The sequence below is a fragment of the Chrysemys picta genome, chromosome 3, assembly GCF_011386835.1.
Source record: "Chrysemys picta bellii isolate R12L10 chromosome 3, ASM1138683v2, whole genome shotgun sequence".
Classification (NCBI taxonomy): domain Eukaryota; kingdom Metazoa; phylum Chordata; order Testudines; family Emydidae; genus Chrysemys; species Chrysemys picta.
In genome coordinates this window covers 206,166,857-206,188,982 of record NC_088793.1, presented here as the reverse complement: position 1 = coordinate 206,188,982, position 22,126 = coordinate 206,166,857, and the positions used below count along the sequence as shown (strand labels likewise).

General features: G+C 54.8%; 1 protein-coding gene across 5 annotated transcripts in view; it reads left to right on the top strand.

Moving 5' to 3' along the window:
* The window catches only part of LOC101951064 (cullin-9), a 65,474-nt gene extending 46,772 nt beyond the window's left edge, over positions 1 to 18,702 (top strand). For 4 of the 5 annotated variants that reach the window (XM_065589862.1, XM_065589861.1, XM_065589860.1 and 1 more), the window contains 9 exons: positions 5,872 to 6,036; positions 6,131 to 6,294; positions 10,969 to 11,062; positions 11,254 to 11,328; positions 12,115 to 12,225; positions 15,084 to 15,201; positions 15,818 to 15,951; positions 16,101 to 16,192; positions 17,440 to 18,702. In XM_065589862.1, the coding sequence (XP_065445934.1) occupies positions 5,872 to 6,036; positions 6,131 to 6,294; positions 10,969 to 11,062; positions 11,254 to 11,328; positions 12,115 to 12,225; positions 15,084 to 15,201; positions 15,818 to 15,951; positions 16,101 to 16,192; positions 17,440 to 17,650 (1,164 nt within the window). In that variant the 3' untranslated portion in view covers positions 17,651 to 18,702. The remainder of the gene's footprint in view (positions 1 to 5,871; positions 6,037 to 6,130; positions 6,295 to 10,968; positions 11,063 to 11,253; positions 11,329 to 12,114; positions 12,226 to 15,083; positions 15,202 to 15,817; positions 15,952 to 16,100; positions 16,193 to 17,439) is intronic. The other variant, XR_010599997.1, reaches the window with a different exon arrangement.
* Positions 18,703 to 22,126: the final 3,424 nt, after the last annotated feature.

Sequence of the window (22,126 nt, the reverse complement as noted above, 5' to 3'; positions counted from 1 at the left end):
TGATTGGCAAAGAGGGAGGAGTCAGGGTCAGGCTCTCAATAGAAGGCTTGTCTCAACATGAACATCTTTTCAGAACTGGGCTTTCCTTCCTCTTCCAGAAATGACTGGTGGCCTGATGGGGACCCCTTCCCCTCCCCCTCCTCCCCATCTACAGAATTATCAAACGCCTGCCTGCGTCCCTGTTGTCCAAGGAAGTATGGCATGGCTAGATTTGCGGAGAGCTATTTTAGTTTCTGCACTATTTCTGTGGGAGTTCCTGGCGGAGAGATCCTGGAGGCAAGGGTCGCTGGGCCAGGAGCAGAGAGGGGTGTCTAAGGTATGGCTCTTTGAGTCTTAGCTGGGGGAGACTTGGGATCTTCTCACCTAGCCCTTTGGGAGGCATTTCTTGCTCGGATTTCCTTTGACATCCAGGCAGCTGCTGTTGGTGGCTCGACTGGTGTCCAGATGTTTCTCTCCGTGCTGACTTTCTCTCCGGGAGTGTGACTACTGTCTTTGTTATGATTGGGAGCAAGAGGAAGTTCCTTAATTGCACGGAAGGAGAGGTTTCTATTCCTGCTGCTTCTGGATTCCCAGAAAGAGAGGCGGGTCTTTGACCCATTCTGGATTTCAGAGTGTTCAACGGATTTGTCAAGAAAATGAAGTTCAGGATGACCACCCTTGCTTCTGTTATCCCTTGCCTGGAGAGAGGCATGCAGCAGGTTGAGGGCAGCATACCAACTTCCACGTGGCAATACAGCCGGACCACAGGAAGCTTTTTTTCAATTCATAGTACACAGTATGCACTTCCAGGATATGGTCCTGCCCTTGGTCTAGCCTCAGCCGCGTGGGGATTCACAAAGCGCACGAAGGTGGTTGTGGCCCATCCGCGCCATCTGGGAATTCAGATATTTCCTTACCTGGATGATTGGCTAGTTCCAGAAGATCGAGGTCACGTATCCAGAACAGCCTTCTTGTTATCAGCTGTCTGTTCTCTGGTCTAGGTCCAAAACTGGACATAGAAAAATCAATTTTACAGCCTCGACAGAGAATACATTTCATGGGGTGGGCCTTGACAACACGTCTGCCATGGCTTACCTTCCAATGGACAGGTTCCAGGATATAGACTCTACAGCTGAGAGTCTCACGTCCACTCTGCAAACAACAGTGTGTGAGAGTCTGCAGCTCTTGGGACACATGGCCTCATGCACGTACATGCCATGCTTTACTTGAGATGTCTGCAAACCTGGTTTCATTCAGTATATCCCCCAAACCGACATTCCCTGGGCATGTGGGTTTGCATACCGCACGAGTGCTTCCGTCTCTAAATTGGTGGATAGAGCGGTAGAACGTATACAGAGGAGTTCCATTCCTGCCCTCAGAACCCACTGTGACGTTCTCCTGGCGTTATCTGGACCAGTGAGCTGCTAGGTCACTCCAGTCCTCAACTCTGGGAGCCAGCCTCACCCTGCTCTGCTGTGAGAACCCCCACTCCTGGGCTGTTCACACACAGCCTCTGGCGTGTAAGCTGCTCCCAGTTATGTGAGTGAGCACTTTTGGCCAGCCGCTGTTTGGATTGTGCAATCAAATGACACTAGCCAATATCTCCGGTCCCAGACACAATCCTAGGAACCTCCATCTTGCAATGTCCAGTTATACCCACTGGATGCTGCAAGCTTATATGAGTTCGTCAGTTTAACAAAGAAATTGATATGTACCAGGCTTGTTATCCCAAGGGGAGTCTGACATGCTTCAGACCAAATCCACTGCTTCAGGTAGACTAGACAAACAAATTTATTAACTACAAAATATAGATTTTAAGTGATAAGTCAAAGCACAAGAAGTCAGATTTGGTCAAATGAAATAAAAGCAAAACGCATTCTAAGCTGATCTTAACACTTTCAGTATCCTTACAAACTTAGATGCTTCTCACCCCAGGCTGGCTGGTTGCCCTTCAGCCAGGCTCTCCCCTTTGATCAGCACTTCAGTCGCTTGGTGTGGTGTCTGTAGATGTAGGTGGAAGAGAGAGAGCATGGCAAACGGCTCTCCCTTTTATCATGTCCTTTCTGCCCTCTTGGCTTTGCCCCCCACCCTTCAGGGTCAGGTGAGCATTACCTCACCGCAGTCCCAAATTGACCAAAGGAAGGGGGGTGACTCACTCGAGAGTCCAACAGATCATTTGTTGCTGCCTAGGCCAGCGTCCTTTGTTCCTGTGAGGCTGGGCTGGGTTTGTCCCATACCCGCCTTGATGAGGTGTGAACTACCTCTTTGCTCTTGGAGAGTTTTGCCTGGGCCTCTGTTCCTGGAGCGTTTTTGCCTGGACTTGTTCTAAGCCATGAGGAAAACATTTTCAGCCTCATAACTATATACATGAAATTACAACCTATAACATTACATATAACAATGCTCAGTGCATCTAGCAAAAAAAGGAGACTTTGGTTGACGTGAGATGAGCCCTGGCATTGTATCTTCCGAGAACAGACTGGAACAGAAAGCCACCTAGACTTCCTGCTGCCATAGCAGAATGAGTACGAGCTGTGTCCTCTGAGAATATCGAAGTGGATCTCTGGCTGTATCCCGTTATCAGCTGGCACAGCTGGGAGTAAGGGCTCCCTCTGCAGGGTCGCAAGCAGCCTCAGCAGCGTCACCTCAAGAGGTGCCCCTTGCTGTTTGCAGGTGAGCTACATGGAGTTCCAGCTACACATTCACAAGACGTTTCACCTTGGTCCAAGACTCCTCAGCTGACGTCCTTGGGCACCACAAGCAGCTATACCTTCTTCTTGCGTAGTGTCCCAAGGGGTGCGCCACTTCAGGTGTGCGCGCGTCCTGTGCGCCTTAGATTGGAGATCCCCACGTTAGGTAGCTGTGCCTGTTGGGTCTGCCCATGTCCTCTACTCTGCCTCGTGCTCTGCACCATGGCCACATAGAGCTCCACGGGCGAACCGCCCTCAGTTCCTTCTCGGGCCGAGACTGAGCCTCAGCAGTGACCCGGCTGAGCTGAGCTCAACTGTCCTTTTTTGTTTTGTTTTGTTTTTCTCCTAGTTTTACTTTGCTTAGTTAAAAGCAACAGAGGGTCCTGTGGCACCTTTAAGACTAACAGAAGTATTGGAGCATAAGCTTTCGTGGGTGAATGCCCACTTCATCAGACGCAAGTATCCTCTGTGCCAGCGTCTGACGAAGTGGGCATTTACCCACGAAAGCTTATGCTCCGATACTTCTGTTAGTCTTAAAGGTGCCACAGGACCCTCTGTTGCTTTTTACAGATTCAGACTAACACGGCTACCCCTCTGATACTTCGCTTAGTTAGCTTCAGAGGTTAAATCATTACACAAACCACAAGATTTGTTGTAAAGCCCGTTGTCCTTTCAGTTTTTTCCCTGAGGGGAACTTTAGAGTGCTGGGAGGTATGCCCGGCTCTCCGGGTTTTAAACATTGCCTTTCATGCCAGAATGCTCTCTCGCTGAGTGCCGGGCACTCCTGGTGTGTCTGCTGCCACGGGGAGTCCCACGCCCCCCCCCCCCAATTTAATTTTTGCCTGGTTGTAAAATTGAGAGACAGAAAGAACCAGGAGATTAAATTGCACCTCCGAATGGCTTCTGACCTGTGCCCAGTCTCTGAGCAAGTCAACCACATCAGCACAGCGCTCCTCTAGAGCTTCTAAGAGGAACTCAAGAATCCTCTCAAAAAGACACTAGGAAACAGAGCTTAGATTCCCTACTAGGGAACCCATCTCAAAGAAACCCTGATCACAGATCAAGACAACTGCTTCAGCACCCACTGGTTCCCGACTCTGCACCCACGAGGCTGCAGTTTTCTCAGGTACTGTGAGCACCATTAAACCCAAAGAATGCAAGGGTCCCAGCTCCGGGAAATCATCTGGGTCATTGGGGTTTGAGGTGACAAGGAGAAGACTACTCTTAAGTTGGTACCGGTAGAATCAGCCAAGCCGTCGGTACCATCGTAGACCAGACTGTCATCTAGCAGACGCTCCTTGGAGCTCATAAAGTTTATGGCACGGTCCGCTCCCTGTCCCACAGTAACATCTGCCCAGGCTGCTGTCTTGGTACCAAGCACTTGGGTATCGCAGGAGTTTAGATTTTCATGAGGCCTTGTGGCAACAGAGATGCCTGACTCCCCTTTGCTTGGTACCGATCTGTTCCGAGGGCCTCTAGATCCCTGGACATTCAACCAGTACCAACAGAGTCCCCACCTTTTTCTGCCAGTGCTCTTTCAAGAGACTGTCTAAAGCAGGAAATAGGTGCTTTCCTGAACTGAGTTGCACCCTGTAGGATTCTGTATTGGTGAAGGAACCAAAGGCCAGCTTACCTCTTTATGCCCTGGGGTGGAGGGAGGTGAGGTCCTTGGGTGCAGGCATGGCCCCAGCGAACACTGCTGGCCGAAGTACTCGGTTCATCTGAAAGAGCCACCGTTCCTGTAAGGGAAATAACATTCCTGCAGGAACTTGGTTCGCTCTAGGCGTGTCAAACAGAAGCCATTCAGCCCTGACGCACAAGGGGGGGTCTCTCCTTGTTTGCAGAAGTAGAACAGTATCCAGCAATAAGTGCCACTTGCTTTTCTGCCTTTGTATCCAGATTCCTGTCTGCCTCCCTCTGCCTGGGCACTGAGCCAACCACCCCAGTCAGATGGGTCTGTCCCGTCCGTAGCCTATGGCACTGATGGGTACAGAGTGGGTGCTGCTGAATGTTTCTTTCATCTGTCCTGTTTCTTGGTGCTTTGGGTTGTGTTCTCTCTGCATCCTCTGCATCTCTCGGTGCTGGATCCAGTTCTGCCTCCTGGGCAAAGCCAGAAGCTCACAAAGCCCCTCAGCCATCGCCATTTTTTCTTTCCCTGAGAGAATTTGACAGGACCATCCCTGTTCTCAAGACAGAGGGCTTCTCTCCAGGATGGCATCGTTACAAACTCCGGCGTGTTTGGTGCTGGCTTGAAAGCTCTAGGGAATCAAGTCTTCTGGTCTCAGAAGCTGTCCAGCGTGGCCGGTGACATGGCAGGTTTTCCGCACTCTCTGCTCTTCACCAGTGTGCCTCTTCCTACCTGTGAGAGTTGCTCATTCAACCCTGGCTCCTCTGCTCAGATGGCCAGGCTGCATCAGCTGGGCCGATGGTTTTGGTGACGTGTCGCATAGGGCACTAACCGATGGCCACAGCCTGTTCCTTCTGTGCAGGGCTGCCCTAGAGGGGAAACCCATGGCCCTTTCCCCTGAGCCAGCCAGCTCTTTGGGGATCTTCTGCTGGTTTGACCTCCCTGTTGAATTACACCAAAGCCTGTGTTACGCTCCATCCTCCAGTCGGCCCCAGTGCCCTTTCCTCTCAGGCAGTGTCTCTACAGCTGCTTAATCCTCCTCCTGTATCTGCAGTAAGTGTATGCATGTTGCAAGATCCCTCGGGGCTATATCGTTTCCCACCCTTGTGAACCTAGTCCGCACCCTGGTGAGTATTCTGCATGGACCTTACTCCAGAGAAACCTACCCATCAAGGCAGATTGAGAGCAGAACTGCCGTGTGCTCCATGGCTGTCCCGACAGCAGTCCTAGGGCCTTTGCCAGGGAGCGTATTGCTTTCTATTTGTAGGACGGTAGTGTCAGCCAAAATCGGGCCCCTTTGTGCTGGGCCTAGTGCGAGGCAGGGATGTCCCGGCGAGCTTACGACAATCGAAACCAACACGACAGATGCAGGGTGGGAGAAAGGAAGCATCATTGTCCCTATTTTATGGCTGGGGGCTGAGCCACAGAGGAGGGAAGTGATGTGCCCATGGTCATGCAGTGAGTTGGTGGCAGAGGTGGGAATTGAACCCACAGTTCGTGAGTCCCAGTCTGGTGCCTTAACCACATGATCATTTTCGTCCTCCTGCACCTCTGCCCTCGTTTCTCTCTCTGCAGTACGAGAAAGCTCTCCTGCGAGGCTACGTGGAGTGCTGCTCCAACCTGACCTGGTGCACCAACCCCCAGGGCTGCGATCAGGTCCTTTGTAAGGAGGGACTCGGCTGCGGAGAGGCCTGCTCCAAGTGCTGCTGGATATCCTGCTTCAACTGCAATTTCCCAGAGGTACAGCTGAGGTTTGCTCGGCCGCGGGCCTGTCGTCATGCCGGCTCGCTACTGCCTTCCTGCTCCCCCGTGACTTATGCTCTGTCCCTTGCAGGCTCATTACCCTGCCAGCTGCAGCCACATGTCCCAGTGGATGGATGACGGTGGGTACTATGAAGGGATGACGGTGGAAGCCCAGAGCAAACACCTGGCCAAACTCATCTCTAAGCGCTGCCCCAGCTGCCAGGCTCAGATAGAGAAAAACGAGGGCTGTCTACAGTGAGTATCTTTCCTCGTTTGGGGGCTGGGCCAGGAGGAGATGGGAGGGATCCAGGCAGGTTTCTGGGGCACTTCAGAACATAAGAGCGGCCAGAGTGGGTCAGACCAATGGTCCATCTATCCCAGTATCCTGTCTACTGACAGTGGCCCATGCCAGGTGCCCTAGAGGGGGTGAACAGACCAGGGAATCCTCAAGCAATCAGTCCCCTGTCGCCCATTCCCAGCTTCCAGCAAACAGCAGCTAGGGACACCATCCCTGCCCATCCTGGCTGATCGCCATTGATGGACCTGTCCTCCATGAATTTCTTGAGTTTCTGTTTTTGCTGGTCCTGGCTTGGCTTCAAGGAGATGAGCGTCTGTGCTGTTGTCCTGTTACCCCATTGGACTGCTGAGCTGCTCTGGTTCATGGGATCTGCGGAGCCCTTTGTTGATCCCAGGTCCTCGATGGCCAGAATGAAATCCCCCGATGGCTCTGCAGTGCTGTACGTGATATAAGTGGGTGGGGCTTGGTCTGGTTTTCAGTGGACAGTTGCCCACCGCACCACTACAACTAGGACATGGCTTGGTCTGCATGCTGGAGCACAGGAGATGCTCAGCTCTGCCACTGTTCTATTCGGGTGACTTGCGCCAGATCACCCACATTCTGTGCTTGCTTGTCCTGAACGATCAGGAGAGCAGTGTTCTGGCACTAGGTGCAAGTGGCTGATACAATAGGGGGGTCATTGATGTCTGAGCAGAGAGGATGAAACTTCCCGTGGGAAGAGCGCAAGGTGCCATGCAGTAACGGCACCCGTGAAGGATGTTAAGGGGTTAAGCGCCCTGTCTGACAGCTGAAGTGCAGAGGATCACCTGTCCCGGCCATGCAATCTCGAGCGAGCGGCCTTGGGAGAGGGGTTTGCAAGGCAGAGTGCCGAGGGAGGACGAGGAGACTCGTGAGCGACGCAAGCCCCAGAGAGCTGCCTCTGTGGATAGGGCAGTGCTTTGAGGTTCTGCAGGATAGAGTTGCTCATGCCATTTTTTTACCACCCTGTCCAAAGCTCTGTGTTCATCACAAATTACACGAAGAAAACGTCCGACTTCACCTCACCGATTTCTGCTCCAAATGAGAAACCGACCCGCAGAGCACGGACATTGTCAGCGCTGCTAGGCACAGGGGCGACAGGTGTTCTCCTTCCGGTACTATCAGTGCAGATCCCTGCTCTGTGCACTGCCCAAAGCACGGAGCCCTCTGACCTTTGGGGCCATGTGGCCTTTGCCTGGAGCTGTGGCGCGCTCCATGGTAAGCTATGTTCCTGCCTCCCTTCGTTCCTTCCCACACCAGACCAGCAAGTTGAAACTTCCTCTGGTTTCTCAACTTCCTACTCGTTGGACACTTCTTATGTTTGCGCCTTAATTAGGAGCTAGCTTCAGTGTAAACTGTTAGCACAGCAATAGAACTAGTGTGTGGCGTGGGTATGTTTTTATGAGTTTCTTAATTCTGACTCACCCTCCCTCTCTAGCCTCTTTGAGGTAGTTTTGGTGTTTTTGCTGTAGGGACAAATAAGGAAAACTCTAGGTTTCAGGATTGATTGTCAAGAAGTCCATAATAGACCCCCAACGGTTTAATTCAGGGCCCTACATCTAGGAACAAAGAATGTAGATCCCCATACAGCACTGGGGGACTGTCTTCTGGAAAGCAACAAGTCTGGGAAGGACTTGAGGGTCATGGAGAAGATGAAACGTACACATGCCCCTAGCGTGATGTTGTGGCAAAAAGTCTGTGGGTCCTTGCGTGTATAAATGGGAACACGGAGGAGGAGTAGGGAGGTGGTATCACATGTGACTAGGGTGCTTCTGAGACCATTCCTGGAAGCTGTCTGTTCATTTCTGGTGTCCACACTTTAAAAGGAGGTTGACCGAAGAGCTCCCAGTGAGAGACGAAAGCAGCTTAGTCTGTGTGTCGGGGTTTAGTGGACGAGAGAGAGAGACGACACGTACCTGCCTGCAGAGGTGATTTCTGATGCTAGAGGGCTCTTGAATTCAGCAGAAGGCAGCACAAGATCCGGTGGCTGGACGTTGAAGCTCAAAGCAAAACATTCAAATGGGAGATAAAGCATCCTTTTTTGCGGGTAGTTAACCCTTGGGACTAAGGGCTGGATTCTCCATCACTGGGCATCGTGCCATCAAGATTGGGTGTCTTCTAGAAGTCATGCTCTAGCTCCGCCACAGGTCAGGAGGCAAAGCTATTCTTTAAGATCCTGTGTGTTCCCACTTACAGGAATGGTGCCCTGGTCCCTTGAGTCTACAGTGTCCATTGGGCTGCACACTCTTTAGTGGCATTGAACGTTCAACACCCAACACTACTTGGCATGCAGCCCTCAGCTGCCTCGGTTCCTTCGCAGCCACCGCAGAGAGCGCAGAAAACCCGTCCCGGATAAATAAACCTGCCAGTTCCCTGACCTGAGGGTAGCTTTTAGTGGCTTTGCCGTGGTTCCACACTGAGGGCTGGAACTGAGCCCCATGAGGGGTTCAGAGGACATGCTACTTGTCCAGCCCTTGAAGCCTGATGCATGTGTTGGGAGCCTGGTCTGTCTGAGGGAAGTGCACTCCCTGGCATATGCTGAGCGTTTGCTTCTGGAGCGCCGTGAGAGAGTCTCTGGGGCTTCAGCCTTATTGTACCAACAGGGAGCTGAAAGGTCTGGACTCCGAACAATACCCAGAACAACCCTCATCAACTCCTAGACCCACTATGACTAAGTGGGCAAAGCTGTTGCCTCCACACTCAGATATTGTCTCCCAAGGCCCATTCCTTCCTCTGGCTTCAGCCTGGGTTCAGCTGACATCTCGGTTATTGAAAAGAAAGCCTTAACAATGCTCCATCAATCTGCCAGAGTCATCCAGATTTTGCTAGCACCCAAGAGAGCCTCATACTCCTCCATCTGGTCCAGGTTCAGTGGCTGGTGCCAAGAGCATGGGGTGGACCCCAAGAAACGGGAGATTTCGGCCATTTTGGACATTCTCCAGGAAGGCCTAGACAAGGGCCTTCAATCCAGCACCACAGCTCACCAAGTTTCTGCTTTCAGGAGCATCTTTTTTATGGGGTCTGCGGGTTCCTTGGCAGAGAACCGCCAGACCTCCAGGTTCCTCAGAGCGGTCAGGCCAGTCTCCCAAAATGGGATCTGTCGCAGGTTTTGAAGGCTCTAACAGATCATCCCTTCAAGCCCCTGACTTCAGTGTCCCTAAAAATCTGTTTTCTTGTCGCTATCACATCTGCTAGATGGGTATCAGAGCTGGCGTTATTGTCTGTGCAGGAAACAGGGTGGTGCTGAGAACTAGAGTCCTTTCTTCATGAAGTAAATTCTCCCTTTCGGCGTTCCCAAGAAGCCGTCCATCCTTCGTTCTGTCTGAAGCCACAAGATCTGGTAAAGGAATGGCACATCCCAGAGCTCAGGAAAGTGGTGGAAATCTACATCAAGCGCATAGAATCCACAACGAGGTCAGGTGCCCTGTTTGTGTCCTTCCAGCCTAAATGTCAAGTTTCCAAGTCGTCCATGGCTAGGTGGCTTCGGCTCTGTATCGTTGAGGCCTACAAGGCATCAGAAACCCGGCTCTGGAGGGTGTCCGCGCATTCCATGAGAGCTCTAGCTGCCTCGTGGATGGAACGAACGAGATATTCCACATTGAACATCTGCAGAGCAGCCACCTGATTGCCAGCCAGCACCTTCATCAGTCACAAGAAGGTGGACTTTGTCCTCAGCAGAGGCTTCCTTCGGCAGGCAGGAGCTGCAGGCGGTGGCCCAAAAATGATGTTGACCTTTGAGCAATTCTTACAAAAAAGGGTTGTCCCCGTTTTTTTCCCCTCTTCTGTCTCATTGCTGGATTTCTTACGTTCCCCTCCCAACCTCTGTTTACTGCTTGCCACTTCCCTGACGTCTCAGAATTGTGGGAGACGCTGGGCTGCAGAATGGAAGATTATTATTATTATTATTATTATTATTATTTTTTAAACAGATAACATCCTTTCTGCTGGCAGCATCTCTCACAGTTCTACCCACCCTGCAGGACGTTATGCCAAACGGTCTGGTATTTTCTTTGTGCTGGATTGTTACGATGTGGGCCGTATGCCGGTTCTCTAGAGCTGCTGGGCTCCCATGGAAGTTGTAGATCTCTTTCTACGAGTTCTGTACAGCTTTGGAATGACTCATCTGGCAGCAAGCAAGAGCAGGGGGGTGGCCAGTGCTTGTGACGCTGCAACTTTGGACAGCCTCTGTGAACAACAGCGCAGAGAGGAGCAGCCAAAGTGTCGTGGAGTTGTGAGACACTGGTAGCAGAAAGGAGATTATCATTAAGAAATCTTCCAATTCCTTGTCCTCCTTCCCCTCCACTGCTCGTACTTATTCGTTACACTCTTTCGCTTCAGTCTAAACTGTAAACTCTTTGGGACAGGGTCTGTCTCTATTTTTCTACAGCACCCTGGGTCCTCTGAGCAACTGTGATAGAATAAAAATAGTGGTTTGTGTGTGAGGGAAGCGTGCAGAGCTGAACACGTGAGACTCAGCCGCCCCCATACGCCAGCACTGCAGCCACATTCCAATGCCCAGGGACCGGGCGGGTGTCTGCAGGGATTGGGACTGTTTGCTACTGCACCTTGCATCAGGCCAACTCCAGCTCCCCTTCTCTCTTCTTCCTGTGCAGTATGACCTGTGCCAAATGCAACCATGGATTTTGCTGGCGTTGTCTCAAGCCCTGGAAGCCAACGCACAAGGATTATTACAATTGTTCTGCCATGGTGAGTGTTTGCTGCGTGCAAGTGGTTTGGATACTCCTTGGGGTGAGGACAGACTTCGGGACTCTCGGGATCTCCTCTTGTGCTAAGCCTGTGGCATTTGGTGGTTGTGGGCCATGCATGTTGTGGCCCTCTTGTGTTGACCCCCCATGGAGAGATCTGCCACTCCAGGTAACTGCTGCCTTTCCCTGCAGGTGAGCAAAGCAGCTCGGCAGGAGAAGCGTTTCCAGGACTACAATGAGAGGTGCACTTTCCATCATCAAGCGAGGGTAAGGGCTCCTCCTCCCACACTCCGGGCACAGGCCCTGCCTCCTAACCCCAGGTGCCCACGGCAGGCCATTCAGAATCCAGTGTGGCTGGAGTTGAGGACTGGGAGCGTGTCCCCCTCCCCCGTGGCGTGTGATTAAAATTCTCTCGCAGTATGTTCCTCTCTGCCGACTCTGATTGGGAACGTGGGGATGAGGCTGATGGGGTGGCAGAGAACAAGTCAGGTCCAGTACGGACTTATAGACTTCTGTGGAGGCCACTGGTAGGGGACAGAAGCTGCTGAAACTTTGCTGCCACTGCTCCTCGAAGACCTTGCCAAGAAAAAGGACAGGATTGGCCTGGTAGCTGCCTCCCACGGAGCACTGTGTAAGCTCATGGGGCATTAGCTCTTCGTTAGACTTCACCAGCTATGAGGGGCGGGATCAGTTTGCACAGATGGTCAGCCAGGCCTTCCCCAGCAATTCTAGGTGCAGATTCCATCGTGGTAGGCGAGATGGAGACGGGTGGTGTCGCTGGAGGCACCTCGGTCTCAGCAAGGCACAATCGGTCACAAGCTCTCTGCATTGAGCAGACTCCGCATCACTCAGCCCAGCTCACCGAACAGAATAGCTGGGCTGGCGGTGTGATCGTAAGAGGGACGAGGCAGAAACCTCCCTGAACCTGGGAGCTCAGTCCTTCATAAAGAGGAGGTGGGGAGGAGGGGCGACTGATCCCTTCTGGCTGGGGGAGTGATCTGGAAGCCGGTGGAGGATGAAGCTGGGAGATGACTTTGCTCTTGGTGGTTGTAGGAATTCGCTATGAACCTAAGAAACAGAGTTTCTGCCATCAGCGAGGTGCCGCAGATTCGAACCTTGACCTTTGTTGTGGATGCCTGCAAAGTCCTGGAACAGGCCCGGAAGGTAAATGCGTGAGGAGCAGGAGACTGATCGACTTTATTTTGAGGTATCGCAGCAGTGCTCAGGGAGCCCGTGGTGCTGGGCACTGTACAAGCGGGCACTAAGAGAGGGTCCATGCCCCAAAGAGCTTGCAGGCCAAATAGCTAAGATGGACATAGGCTTGGAGGGGGAGTGGAGGCACAGAAAGGGGAGTCATTGGTCCAGGGTCATGCAGCAGGGCTGGGACTAGAACTCAGGTCTCCCGAGTCCTGGTTGGTGTCTTAACTACTAGACCAGGCTGACCTGCCATAGACACTGGAGAGGGGAAAATCCTATTAAATTACCTCGTCCATGCCCAGTGTCAGTGCAGGGGTGTACCTAATAGGCTTCACCAGGGCTTTGCCCTGTCCACATTGAAATTTCACAAATGATGGAACTTCCCTGGGTATGAACTTGGAGGGTTGTTGGGTATGGGTGGGAAAGTATGGAACAAGTTTTTTTGGAGGGCGAGGAGGGATTGTTCGGGAGCTTCCCCCACGCAGACCCTGGCTGAACCCTAGCCTTTCCTGTTCAGTCAGGCACATCTGTTCCTGTCCCCATGTGTTCCTGCACCCCCATGTGTCCCTCCACCCCCACTCAGACACCCACTCCCCCCTCCTCATGTGGCCATGCACCCCCTCCCCCGTCCCCGTGTGTCTCTGTGCCACCATCCCACTCCCCAGGTGTCTCTGTGCTCCCACCCAGCCACCCTTGGCTCTATGTAGCTCTGCACCCTGTCCCCATGTGTCTGTGCCCCCACCCAGCCACCCCCTATCCCTATGTAGCTCTGCACCCCTCCCCCATCACCATGTGGCCCTGCACCTCCACTCCCATTCAGTCCCTGCCCCAGTCTGTCCTCCCCCACTAGCCCTTATGAGCCCCTGTCTGACCCCCCCCCCAATACCCCACATTGTCTCGCCATGGCCCGTCTCCTAACCTGGCCCACTGCGAAGAAGGCGGGCTCTTTCTCTTCCCTTGCTGGCGGGGAGCTGCTGCTTTGTTCAATTGCCACAGCACCCTCTGGTGGGCAAAAGGCAGTACTGCGGCAACATTTTGGCAGATGCTTTTTTCTGTGCAAAAATTTTAAAATATGCAGGGCTTATTAATTATGCACACGCACAGTAGCGCAGCATTCCCCCGGAAGTAAAGAACACCTTTGTGCATCTCCGCTCTGAGCTCTCAGGAAAGGTAACGGGCCCTGTGGCAGCTCTTCTGTTTACTTCCGATCCTGCTCTGAAAGTTGGTACCTCCTTTGTTTTCTGCACTCGCCTGACGCCACGCACGTTCTGCATGGCTTTTCAGAAATATTTCAATGGTTGGTTAGCTGCGTTAGCTATTTCCCGCAGGTCTAAACTGGCTAACATGTCTGTGTTCGTGCTTTCCTGATAGCGAAGGCCGTTTACCCGGGGGTTTTGCTTGGCACCTGAGCCCTTGGGTAGCATCACATTGTCCAAACTTGTTTTGTTTTGTCTGTCGCGTGTAAATGACAGCTGACTGTATCTGCCATTAATGGCCCTGTTCTTCCTCTCCCTGCTACTGTGCCTGTCTTCAGTTCTTCTCTCAGGACCTTAACAGCACCCTTGAGTATAATGAACCCTGCTTCACGCTGTCATTTGTTATCTATGCATAACAATCCAAGGGTGGCTCCTTCTGGCCCCGTCTCCTGGCCAGTGGTTGAACAGCAGCCTCCTTTGATAGTCATTTAATTGGTCGGTGAACCACGGGGAAAGGAATGTACCCCTGAGACTGGCTGAACAGAGTCGGCATCTGGGCAGTGCTCCCTGGGCCTACGAAATGCCCAGAACTTTCAAACCTAAAAGTCATTAAGGGCAGTGTAATGCTGGAGAGAGGGGATTGGAAACCTGCTGCCTGACATGGACACTTTCCATCACTCCTAGTAAACCATAAACGCCCTGGAAGAGCCAGGGCTTTGATCCAGCGTCCTCTGTGGGCGGAGGAGCTCTACAGAGCTCCTGCTCGTCTTAGCTAGATAGGTCCAGAGCTTTCCGGCTCTGCAGCTCGCTGTCTCGATGGCACCTGCAGCCACCTCCTGTCAGAGAGGAGAGCACGGCCGCCGTTAGGGAACTGGCTTTGGATGATGTGAGCTGTGTGTGAATACGAGGGCTCATGCTGCCGTTGCTCTCCATCTGGCTTGGCTACCAGTGGGTCTGAGGCTTCAGGTGCCGTTCAAGCCCTTCTATCAGTCTGTTTTATTCCCAGTTCCCGTCCCTCTGACATCGCTGTAGCGTGTGCAGCCACCATAGAAACCAACTTCTGCATGTCAGACACATGTAGTTCTCCTGGCCTCGGGACTTAAGGAGGACCACTGATGGGGTTCTCCTGGGGATGTCTGTGGAACCGGCAAGAGGCGTTTGCGATGGGGAATGCCTGTGGGAACGAGTTTGTGCTGAGATGCTGTGTAACCCTATGAGCCCCCTTGCCCTCGCCTGTCTGCTGCTAGGCTGTTTTCTTACACTCTCACCTTGGCTAGTTCCTGCCTTGATTTAACTCGGCGTGTCCATGAATCTCATGACCGTGCTCATGTCTAGTTTGGGCTTCTCTGCAAGCCTGTACACGTGCCTTGCTCGGCGCCGTTTGTGCCATCCCTGACCGCTGTTTGCTCACTCTGTGGTGCCAGTTCACGTGCTGCCCACACTTTGCCGTTGGATGGCTACCCCTGGGTCAGAGCGGGGACCGCCAAAGCCCACCCAGCGCACTGCAGCGGTTGGTGGGGTCAGGGTGCTCCCATTAGTGCCAGGTGAAGTCAGAAATGAACTTCCAGCTTAGAGCCCCTGGCTGTTCCGTCCGTGCTGGCGCTGACAGCCGGCTGTGTGCTGTTCCAGGTGCTGGCTTACTCCGCTGTCTACAGCTACTACAACCAGGACACCGAGAAGATGGATGTCATGGAGCAGCAGACGGAGAACCTGGAGCTACACACCAATGCTCTGCAGATCCTTCTGGGTGAGGGGATGGTGCTGCGGCCTGGGGGCGGGCGGGCGGCTGTGCAGTGAGGGAGGCGTGCTCACCGACTCCTTAGCTCTGTCCTGGTATTGGGTTGGAGGTGTCCCATCCAGGAGCTGCTCTGGCCTGGTTCTGCTTAGCTTATCCGCCTGGATCCAGTCCAAAGGAATCAGATACAGATTTTTAACCACTAGGACAATTTACCCAGGGTTGTCCTGGAGTCTCCATCAGTGTTCACCTTTAACCCGTGGTTGGCTGGGTTTCTAAGGGAGCTGCTCTATCTCAAACAGGAGTTCGTGCAGGGAAGTTCTGTGCCCTGTGCTATACAGGAGGTCAGACTCCATCACAGTGGTTCCTTCTGGCCTTGGAACTTGGGAATCTGATCTGGCTGCTGGCGAGCAAGAGGGAGTCTCCATCACTCCCTCCGCCCCAGCCCTGCCAGAAGGAAGGCGGCTGCCAGCAGGCCACCTAGTGAGTGTGCTATGACAGCGTGTGTGTGTGTGTGTGTGTGTGTGTGTGTGTGTGTGGCCCCGTTCACTTGGGGCATCCGCTCTCGCTTCTGGTGCCAGGTCCCTGAGCAGGGATGCTGTGTAACGCTGCCTCTCTTGTGTTCCAGAGGAGACTCTGCTGCAGTGTCAAGACCTGGCCTCCTCCATTCGGCTGTTCAAAGCCGAGCATTTTAACACTGGCCTGGAGCTGGTGCGCAGGATCCAGGAGCGGCTCCTCGCCATCCTGCAGCACTCCACTCAGGTACCAGCTGCAGGAGCCTCGCCATTTCAGCGGGGGGATGCGGCGGGTGGGGTGGGAGGGAAGGGCAGGCTTTGTCCCCTAAGCCCTGGAGTGTGAGTGGGGGCGTGCAGGGGGTGAAGTCTCTTGTTCTGACTGTTCCATCCTGGCAGGATTTCCGCGTCGGCTTCCAGGCCCGGCCAGGCTCCGACCAGAGGGAGATGAAGTTGTCAAATGTGCCTAATGCCGCCCCACCTTACAAAGAGTGAGTTTCCTTCTCGGGGGACACTGGGGCGGGGAGGGAGGGGAGGAGCAGGATGCCGCCATTTCCGACTGGATGCCGAAGTGTTCGTGACACCAGCTCAGGGCTCCCACACCTTCCTGGGTGTCCACTGTCGCCGTGGGAGAGGGACCAGGCAGCCAGTGTGCAGCTGTGAGCAAAGCAACCCCTAAAGAATGAGAAGGCGAATAACAATAGATGGCAATGCCACTAGAGAAATCCCTGGGGTGGCCTCCCCTGGAGACTGCGCGCAGTGCTGGTCACCCCATCTCACCCAGGATAGTGCCGAGCTAGAGGGGGGCAGAGAAGGGTGACGCGGACGGCCAGGGGCCTGCAAAGCTCTCCTGTGAAGACAGACCGAAAAGATCGGGACTGTTTACTTTAGAGATGAGACCGAAGGGGAGATGGTAGAAGTCTATGACGTGAAGACTGGGGCAGGGAAAGCAGATGAGGCGCTTCGGTTCTCCCTGTCTCCTAGCGTGAGAACAAGGGAAATTCAAATCCTTCACCGTGGGTGAAAGGAAAGCCTCTGTCAGCGGTGATCGCACTGCAGACTTACTGCCGTCGGCTGGCTGAGGCCAGAAACGTAGCAGGAGAATGGCCACTTTCTGTGACTAACAAGAGGAGAGCGATCGTAGCTGATGGAAGGGATGGGAAACCTCCTGCTCAGGGCTGGAGAGTCTCTAGCTAGTAGGGATCAGGAGATCACCAGATGCAGGGGGCCAGTTTTCACCCCTGCCTACTGCCGGCCCTGATGTCAGAGCCCGGAAACTGGCAGCCAGGTCTGCTCCAGTCTGCTCATTGCTGTGGGCCTAGGGAGCCACGCTGGTGGATCCGTGGGCTAAGGGAAAGGCAACCAGAGTGGATCTCCCCGCTTTCTGAGGGCGGGGTTTTGAATTCTTTCCAGAGGCCTGGGCTCTAGCCATTGGCAGAGCTGGTGTGTCAGACTTTGTGATTGGTGGCTCCATCAGGCCTGGCAGGAGACAGGCTGTCCCAATGCAGAGGGCCCCGATCACCCGACTCCTAGGGGACACTGCAGCCTCTGACTGTAGCGCTTCTCGGGCTGGGGAGCCAGACAATGCCCCGAGGGCCCATGAGTGTGGGTGGAGGGGAAGGACGCCAGGCCCATCTCTGAGCTCAGGTCTGCATCCCGGACCTGCCCGCCTGCCTGAGGCTCGGCTCGGGCAGGAAACACTTGGCGTGCGCCCACTCTCTTCATTGCTTCTGCGCAGGCTGAAGTTCGATGGGGCGTCCGACTCCCCTGACACAGACGAGGGGGCCAAAGAGGAGGAGGAGGAGGAAGATGAGGAGTACGTCCCGGAGTGGCAGGAGGAGTATGATGATGAAGACCTTGATGACGACAACTTTTCCTACGACGATGAATCAGAGAATCTAGAGCGCGATTCCTTCTTCTTTGATGACGAGGATGAAGCTTATGACTAGAGGGGGCTCAGCCACACGGGGGCCCATCTTAGAGCCTAACGTGACGCCAGCTCTGCACACACCACCACTCCCTGCTCTGCCCCAGCCATGCTCGGGGGCCCCCAAACACCAGCAGGGGCTGTTCGCTAGTTTCCAATAAAGGGAAGTTTCCTTTTAGGGCTGGTTGCTCCGTGACTCTGTTGAACTTGCTTGGCCACTGTCCCTGGGCCCAGGTCCCAATGCCCTTACCAGCCCTGGCAAGAGGGGACTACCTGTTACCTCTGCTCCTTTTCCAGCACGTACCCTCCGGCATACGGCTGGCCCCAGTGGATCTCAGCAGAGCAGCAGCTGGCAGCCTGCAATGGGGGCAGCTGTTTCCTTGAAGGCCTGGCCCCTGGGGAGGGTGGACAGGCCCAGTTGGGGGTGTGAAGGGATGTGCTGTGTGCAGTGCCCCATCTCTTCCCCAGTAATAGCGTTCCCACCTGCCTGGCTTCTGCCGTCTCAGCCCGGCATGCCAGGAAATAGCATCTCCCAGCCCGGGGGCGGATCCCACACGCGGACTCCTGGTGCCAGCAGTGCCTCTGGAAGTAACGTGCTGCCTCTGGCCCTGGGTGAACTTGCCGGTCACGCTCGGTGAGTGAGAATTTCACAGTGCGGGGCCACTCCCATCCGCTGCACTGCATCTTCCAGAATGGGGGCAGGCCCGGCAGGGCAGTGCACACGGCAGCAGGGGGAGATGGGGACGGTTCTCAAACTGAGTGTCCAAACTGGAGCCAAAGTGCCCCCCGGAGCAGCCTGGGGGCTTGGCGCGGCCACCCCGGCCCAGCCCGGCTGTGTGTGTTTTGGGCCTGGAGGGGCGCGTTGTCTGTAACTGCATTTTTGCTCATTTACCATTGGAGCTGTGGCCTTCTCTGGCGTGAAGGGGGGTCGTGTGGGAAGGCTGTATAGATAGTATAAATATATATATATATGTGCAGAAGCTGTCATTGTTCACAGATTATGCTTTATCTTTCTGGAAAAGAAAAACCCTACAGATACAACTTCCGTTTATGAAATAAACGGCTTTTCTTCTAGCACCGGCCTCCGTGTCCTCCTGTGGGGCTGGGGGGGTCCCCCCAGAAGAGCCCAGCCCCTCCGTCAGAGCAACCGGACATGGCCCTGTTGCTTCATGAAGGTGTCTCGTTTTACGGAGAGGGAGTGGCTTGGCCACGGTCCTCCAGGGGGTTAGTGGTGGAATGAGGAGAAAACCCGTCTCCAGGCCCTGGACCATGCTGTGGGCTCTGAGCCATAGGCCGAGCCGGCCTCTGTCCAGTCGGACAGTAGCTGGGAACTTGTCAGGCTCCGGCAAAGAATCCCCACCCCGCCCCTGGCTCGTGTGGGAAAGAAACGACTTCTCAGCAGGAATCTGCCCCTTGGCCTATGTCATGCACCCGCTCACTCTAGATCAGGGGTAGGCAACCAAAGGTGGCACGCGAGCTGATTTTCAGTGGCACACACACTGCCCGGGTCTTGGCCACCGGTCTGGGGCTTCTGCATTTTAATTTAATTTTAAATGAAGTTTCTTAAACATTTTAAAAACCTTATTTACTTTACATACAACAATAGTTTAGTTCTATATTATAGAGTTATAGAAAGAGACCTTCTAAAAACGTTAAAATGTATCACTGGCACGCAAAACCTTAAATCAGAGTGAATAAATGAAGACTCGGCACACCACTTCTGAAAGGTGCCAACCCCTGCTCTAGATGTTCCTGTCCCTCTGGCTTGTGCTCCAGCGATCCCGCTGCCCTCCTCTGTCTCCCTGGGCCACTGATTTGGGGCCACCTCTTCCCCGTAGGGACAGGGGCCTGTGCTGGTTAGAGCTGGCAGTGCTAGGGGGTGGTGGGCCCACCCTCTGCTCTGCATTCATGGTCATTCTGGGAACAGAGACCCCAGGGGGACCCTGGAGCCCTGCAGCCTCATTCTCCCCTCCCTCCGTGTGCATCTTAAACATTGAGCTGTGAACACTGGCTCCGACTATCCTGTCTCGGGCGGTGTTTCTGTCTGAGCTCCAGGTAGAGCATGTGCGATCCTGCTGCCCCTTCACACTCCCGCATTGGGCAGCTTTGCTAATGTTGGCTTGGCTGGGCCGCCAGGGGGCCCGGGCATCCCGCTGCGGAGGGGCAGAGCTAGGGAGCGTGGATTGTGCAGAGACCCTGGAGGGAGGGCCAGCGCTCCCTGCCGGAAGTGTACTCCCAGAGCCGGACGACTCTTGCTGCTCCAGCTGGGGCGATGCGGCTGCTGGCGCGTACCTGAGCCAGGTGGCTGCCTGGGAACGAGGCTAGTTTGGATACAGCCTTGTATCCCAGCAATGCGCGTGCCTGCGTGATTCCGACAATAGCCAGGCCCACACCTTTCGCGCTAAGATCCTGGGCCCACCACGGCTACGTCGACACCGCAGACAACGTTAAAACTGATACCAAAGGTAGGGGGTGGGGGAGGGTTTTCTGCAGAGCCTCCGGCTTACTTGGTTTCTTGGCAAACACCCAAAAACATTCGTTCTAAAGGGCCCTGGGATGGGTTGAGAGGGAAGGCCCGGCCACGCAGTCTGTTGGAGAGCAGGCTGGGCCCCCTGGAAAAGCTAGGCGGCGGTGTAGCCATGTTGGGAGAGGGACTGGGGGCCTCCAGCCTGGTGCTGGCATAGAGCTCACACTGCAGGCACACGGGGCCGTTCTCTCCAGGGAGCCTGGCCCTGCACCCCTGGGTGAGTGGGAGTCACTCACCTGGGCTGCTCCCCTTCCCAGGGATGGGGGTGCTGGACCTCCACTAGGAAACTGAAGCTGTGTTGGCTTTGGGAACGATCAGCCACCGTGCAGCGCAGGCTCATCCCCAAACCCAACAGCCCCATTAGCTCTGAATGGGGGAGAGACCCCAGGCCTCCTGCAGATGGAGGGCTGGACACCTCTGCGTCACTGAGGGCTCCTGCACCCAGCCTGCCTGTGTGTTCCCCACTGCCAGGGGCTTGCATGCATTCCCTGTTCTGCGGGGGCTCGGCTCTCCCAGGCCTGTCTCGCTGGCACGGCTCTACCCCGTCAAGCCTCGCATGCGTGGCGGCTGCCCTCTGCCCCTTGCGCCAGGCGGGCTGAGGGCAGAGACACGGCCGGGGAGGGGTTAGTTTGGCTGATGTGGGGAAAGGCGAGGGTGGAAGTATCCGGCCAGTGGCCTTGCTGCCCCGCTCAGGCGCCATTTTCCCTGCTCATTCCCCACCTCTCTTCCACGATACTTCTGGCCCGAACCCACCCCTGCACCCACCGCATGGCCCTCGTCTCACCAGGTGGGGCCCTGTGCTCCCTTTCTGTCCCAGCCCTCCCCCCCCCACATGCCATCCCAGGCATGGGGAAAGTCGCACCAGCCACCACTGCCCATCGGAAGCTTGGTGAGTGGCCGGAGACCCAACGTGCGGTGTGTCCTGGCAACGCAACCCCCCCCAGCAACCCAGGGACCACGCTCAGCGCCCCCCCCACCCCCCCTGTGCAGCTTGTACCCCCCCAGCCCAGCCCACCACCATGCAGCATGACACCAGCTGGGAGGCAAGCAGCCGGGACACGTCTCTAAAGGGCGTTTCCGGCGCCTTCCGGGGCATTGACACAGTATTAGCCAATTTCTTGGTCAGCCACTAGTTCGGCCTCCCACGTGGCTGGCTCGAATTCCAGTCAAACCCGTGCTTGGGGTGGGGGCCTGTGCAGTCGGCCCCGCCTGTCCCCAATCTCCCAGGGCCCTGGGGCCAGCTCCCCTCTGTACCCTGCCTGTCCCCAATCCCCCAGAGCCCCGGGGCTGGCTCCCCTCTGTGCCCTGCCTGCCCCCCAATCGACCAGCCCTGGCTGGGATGATTTAGTTGAGGATTGGTCCTGCTTTGAGCAGGGGATTGGACTAGATGACCTCCTGAGGTCTCTTCCCACCCTAATCGTCTATGATTGCCAGCTGCTTTTCAACTGAAATGTGGGGGGTGGGGGGGTATGGGAGTGTGTAACAGGGAATGTGTGTGGTGGGGGAGACACAGAAACAGGGTGTGTGTCGGAGGGGTGTCAGTGTGCTCTCTCTTTACGTTCACACAGAGCCACCCCGCTCTGCCTGTCTGCCGGGAGAGCAGGATTCCAAATGAATGGTTCTGATTCCCTCCGAGTTCTCCCACAGCCGCCCTGTGAGCTCTCCACGCTGAGGACTGTCAACGCTTCCGGGAGCTTTGAAAGGGGCGGGGCGAGCCGGGTTCAAAAGGGTGAGCGGAGCGGTCACGTGGGCATTGTGGGATACTGGGGGAGGCCAGTTACGTGGACATAAACAGCAGCGGCTACACTGGTGCTTTGTCACTGTAACATAGCTGCAATAAGCTCTCTCGTCGAGGGGGTTTTATTTTGTCGGCAAAACAGCAGAGTTTTGCCCCCAAAAGTCGCTTTGTAGTGCATGCACCTCCCTGTCTTGTCGGCAAAAGGCAGCTTTTGCCAGCAAAACTGCGTAGTG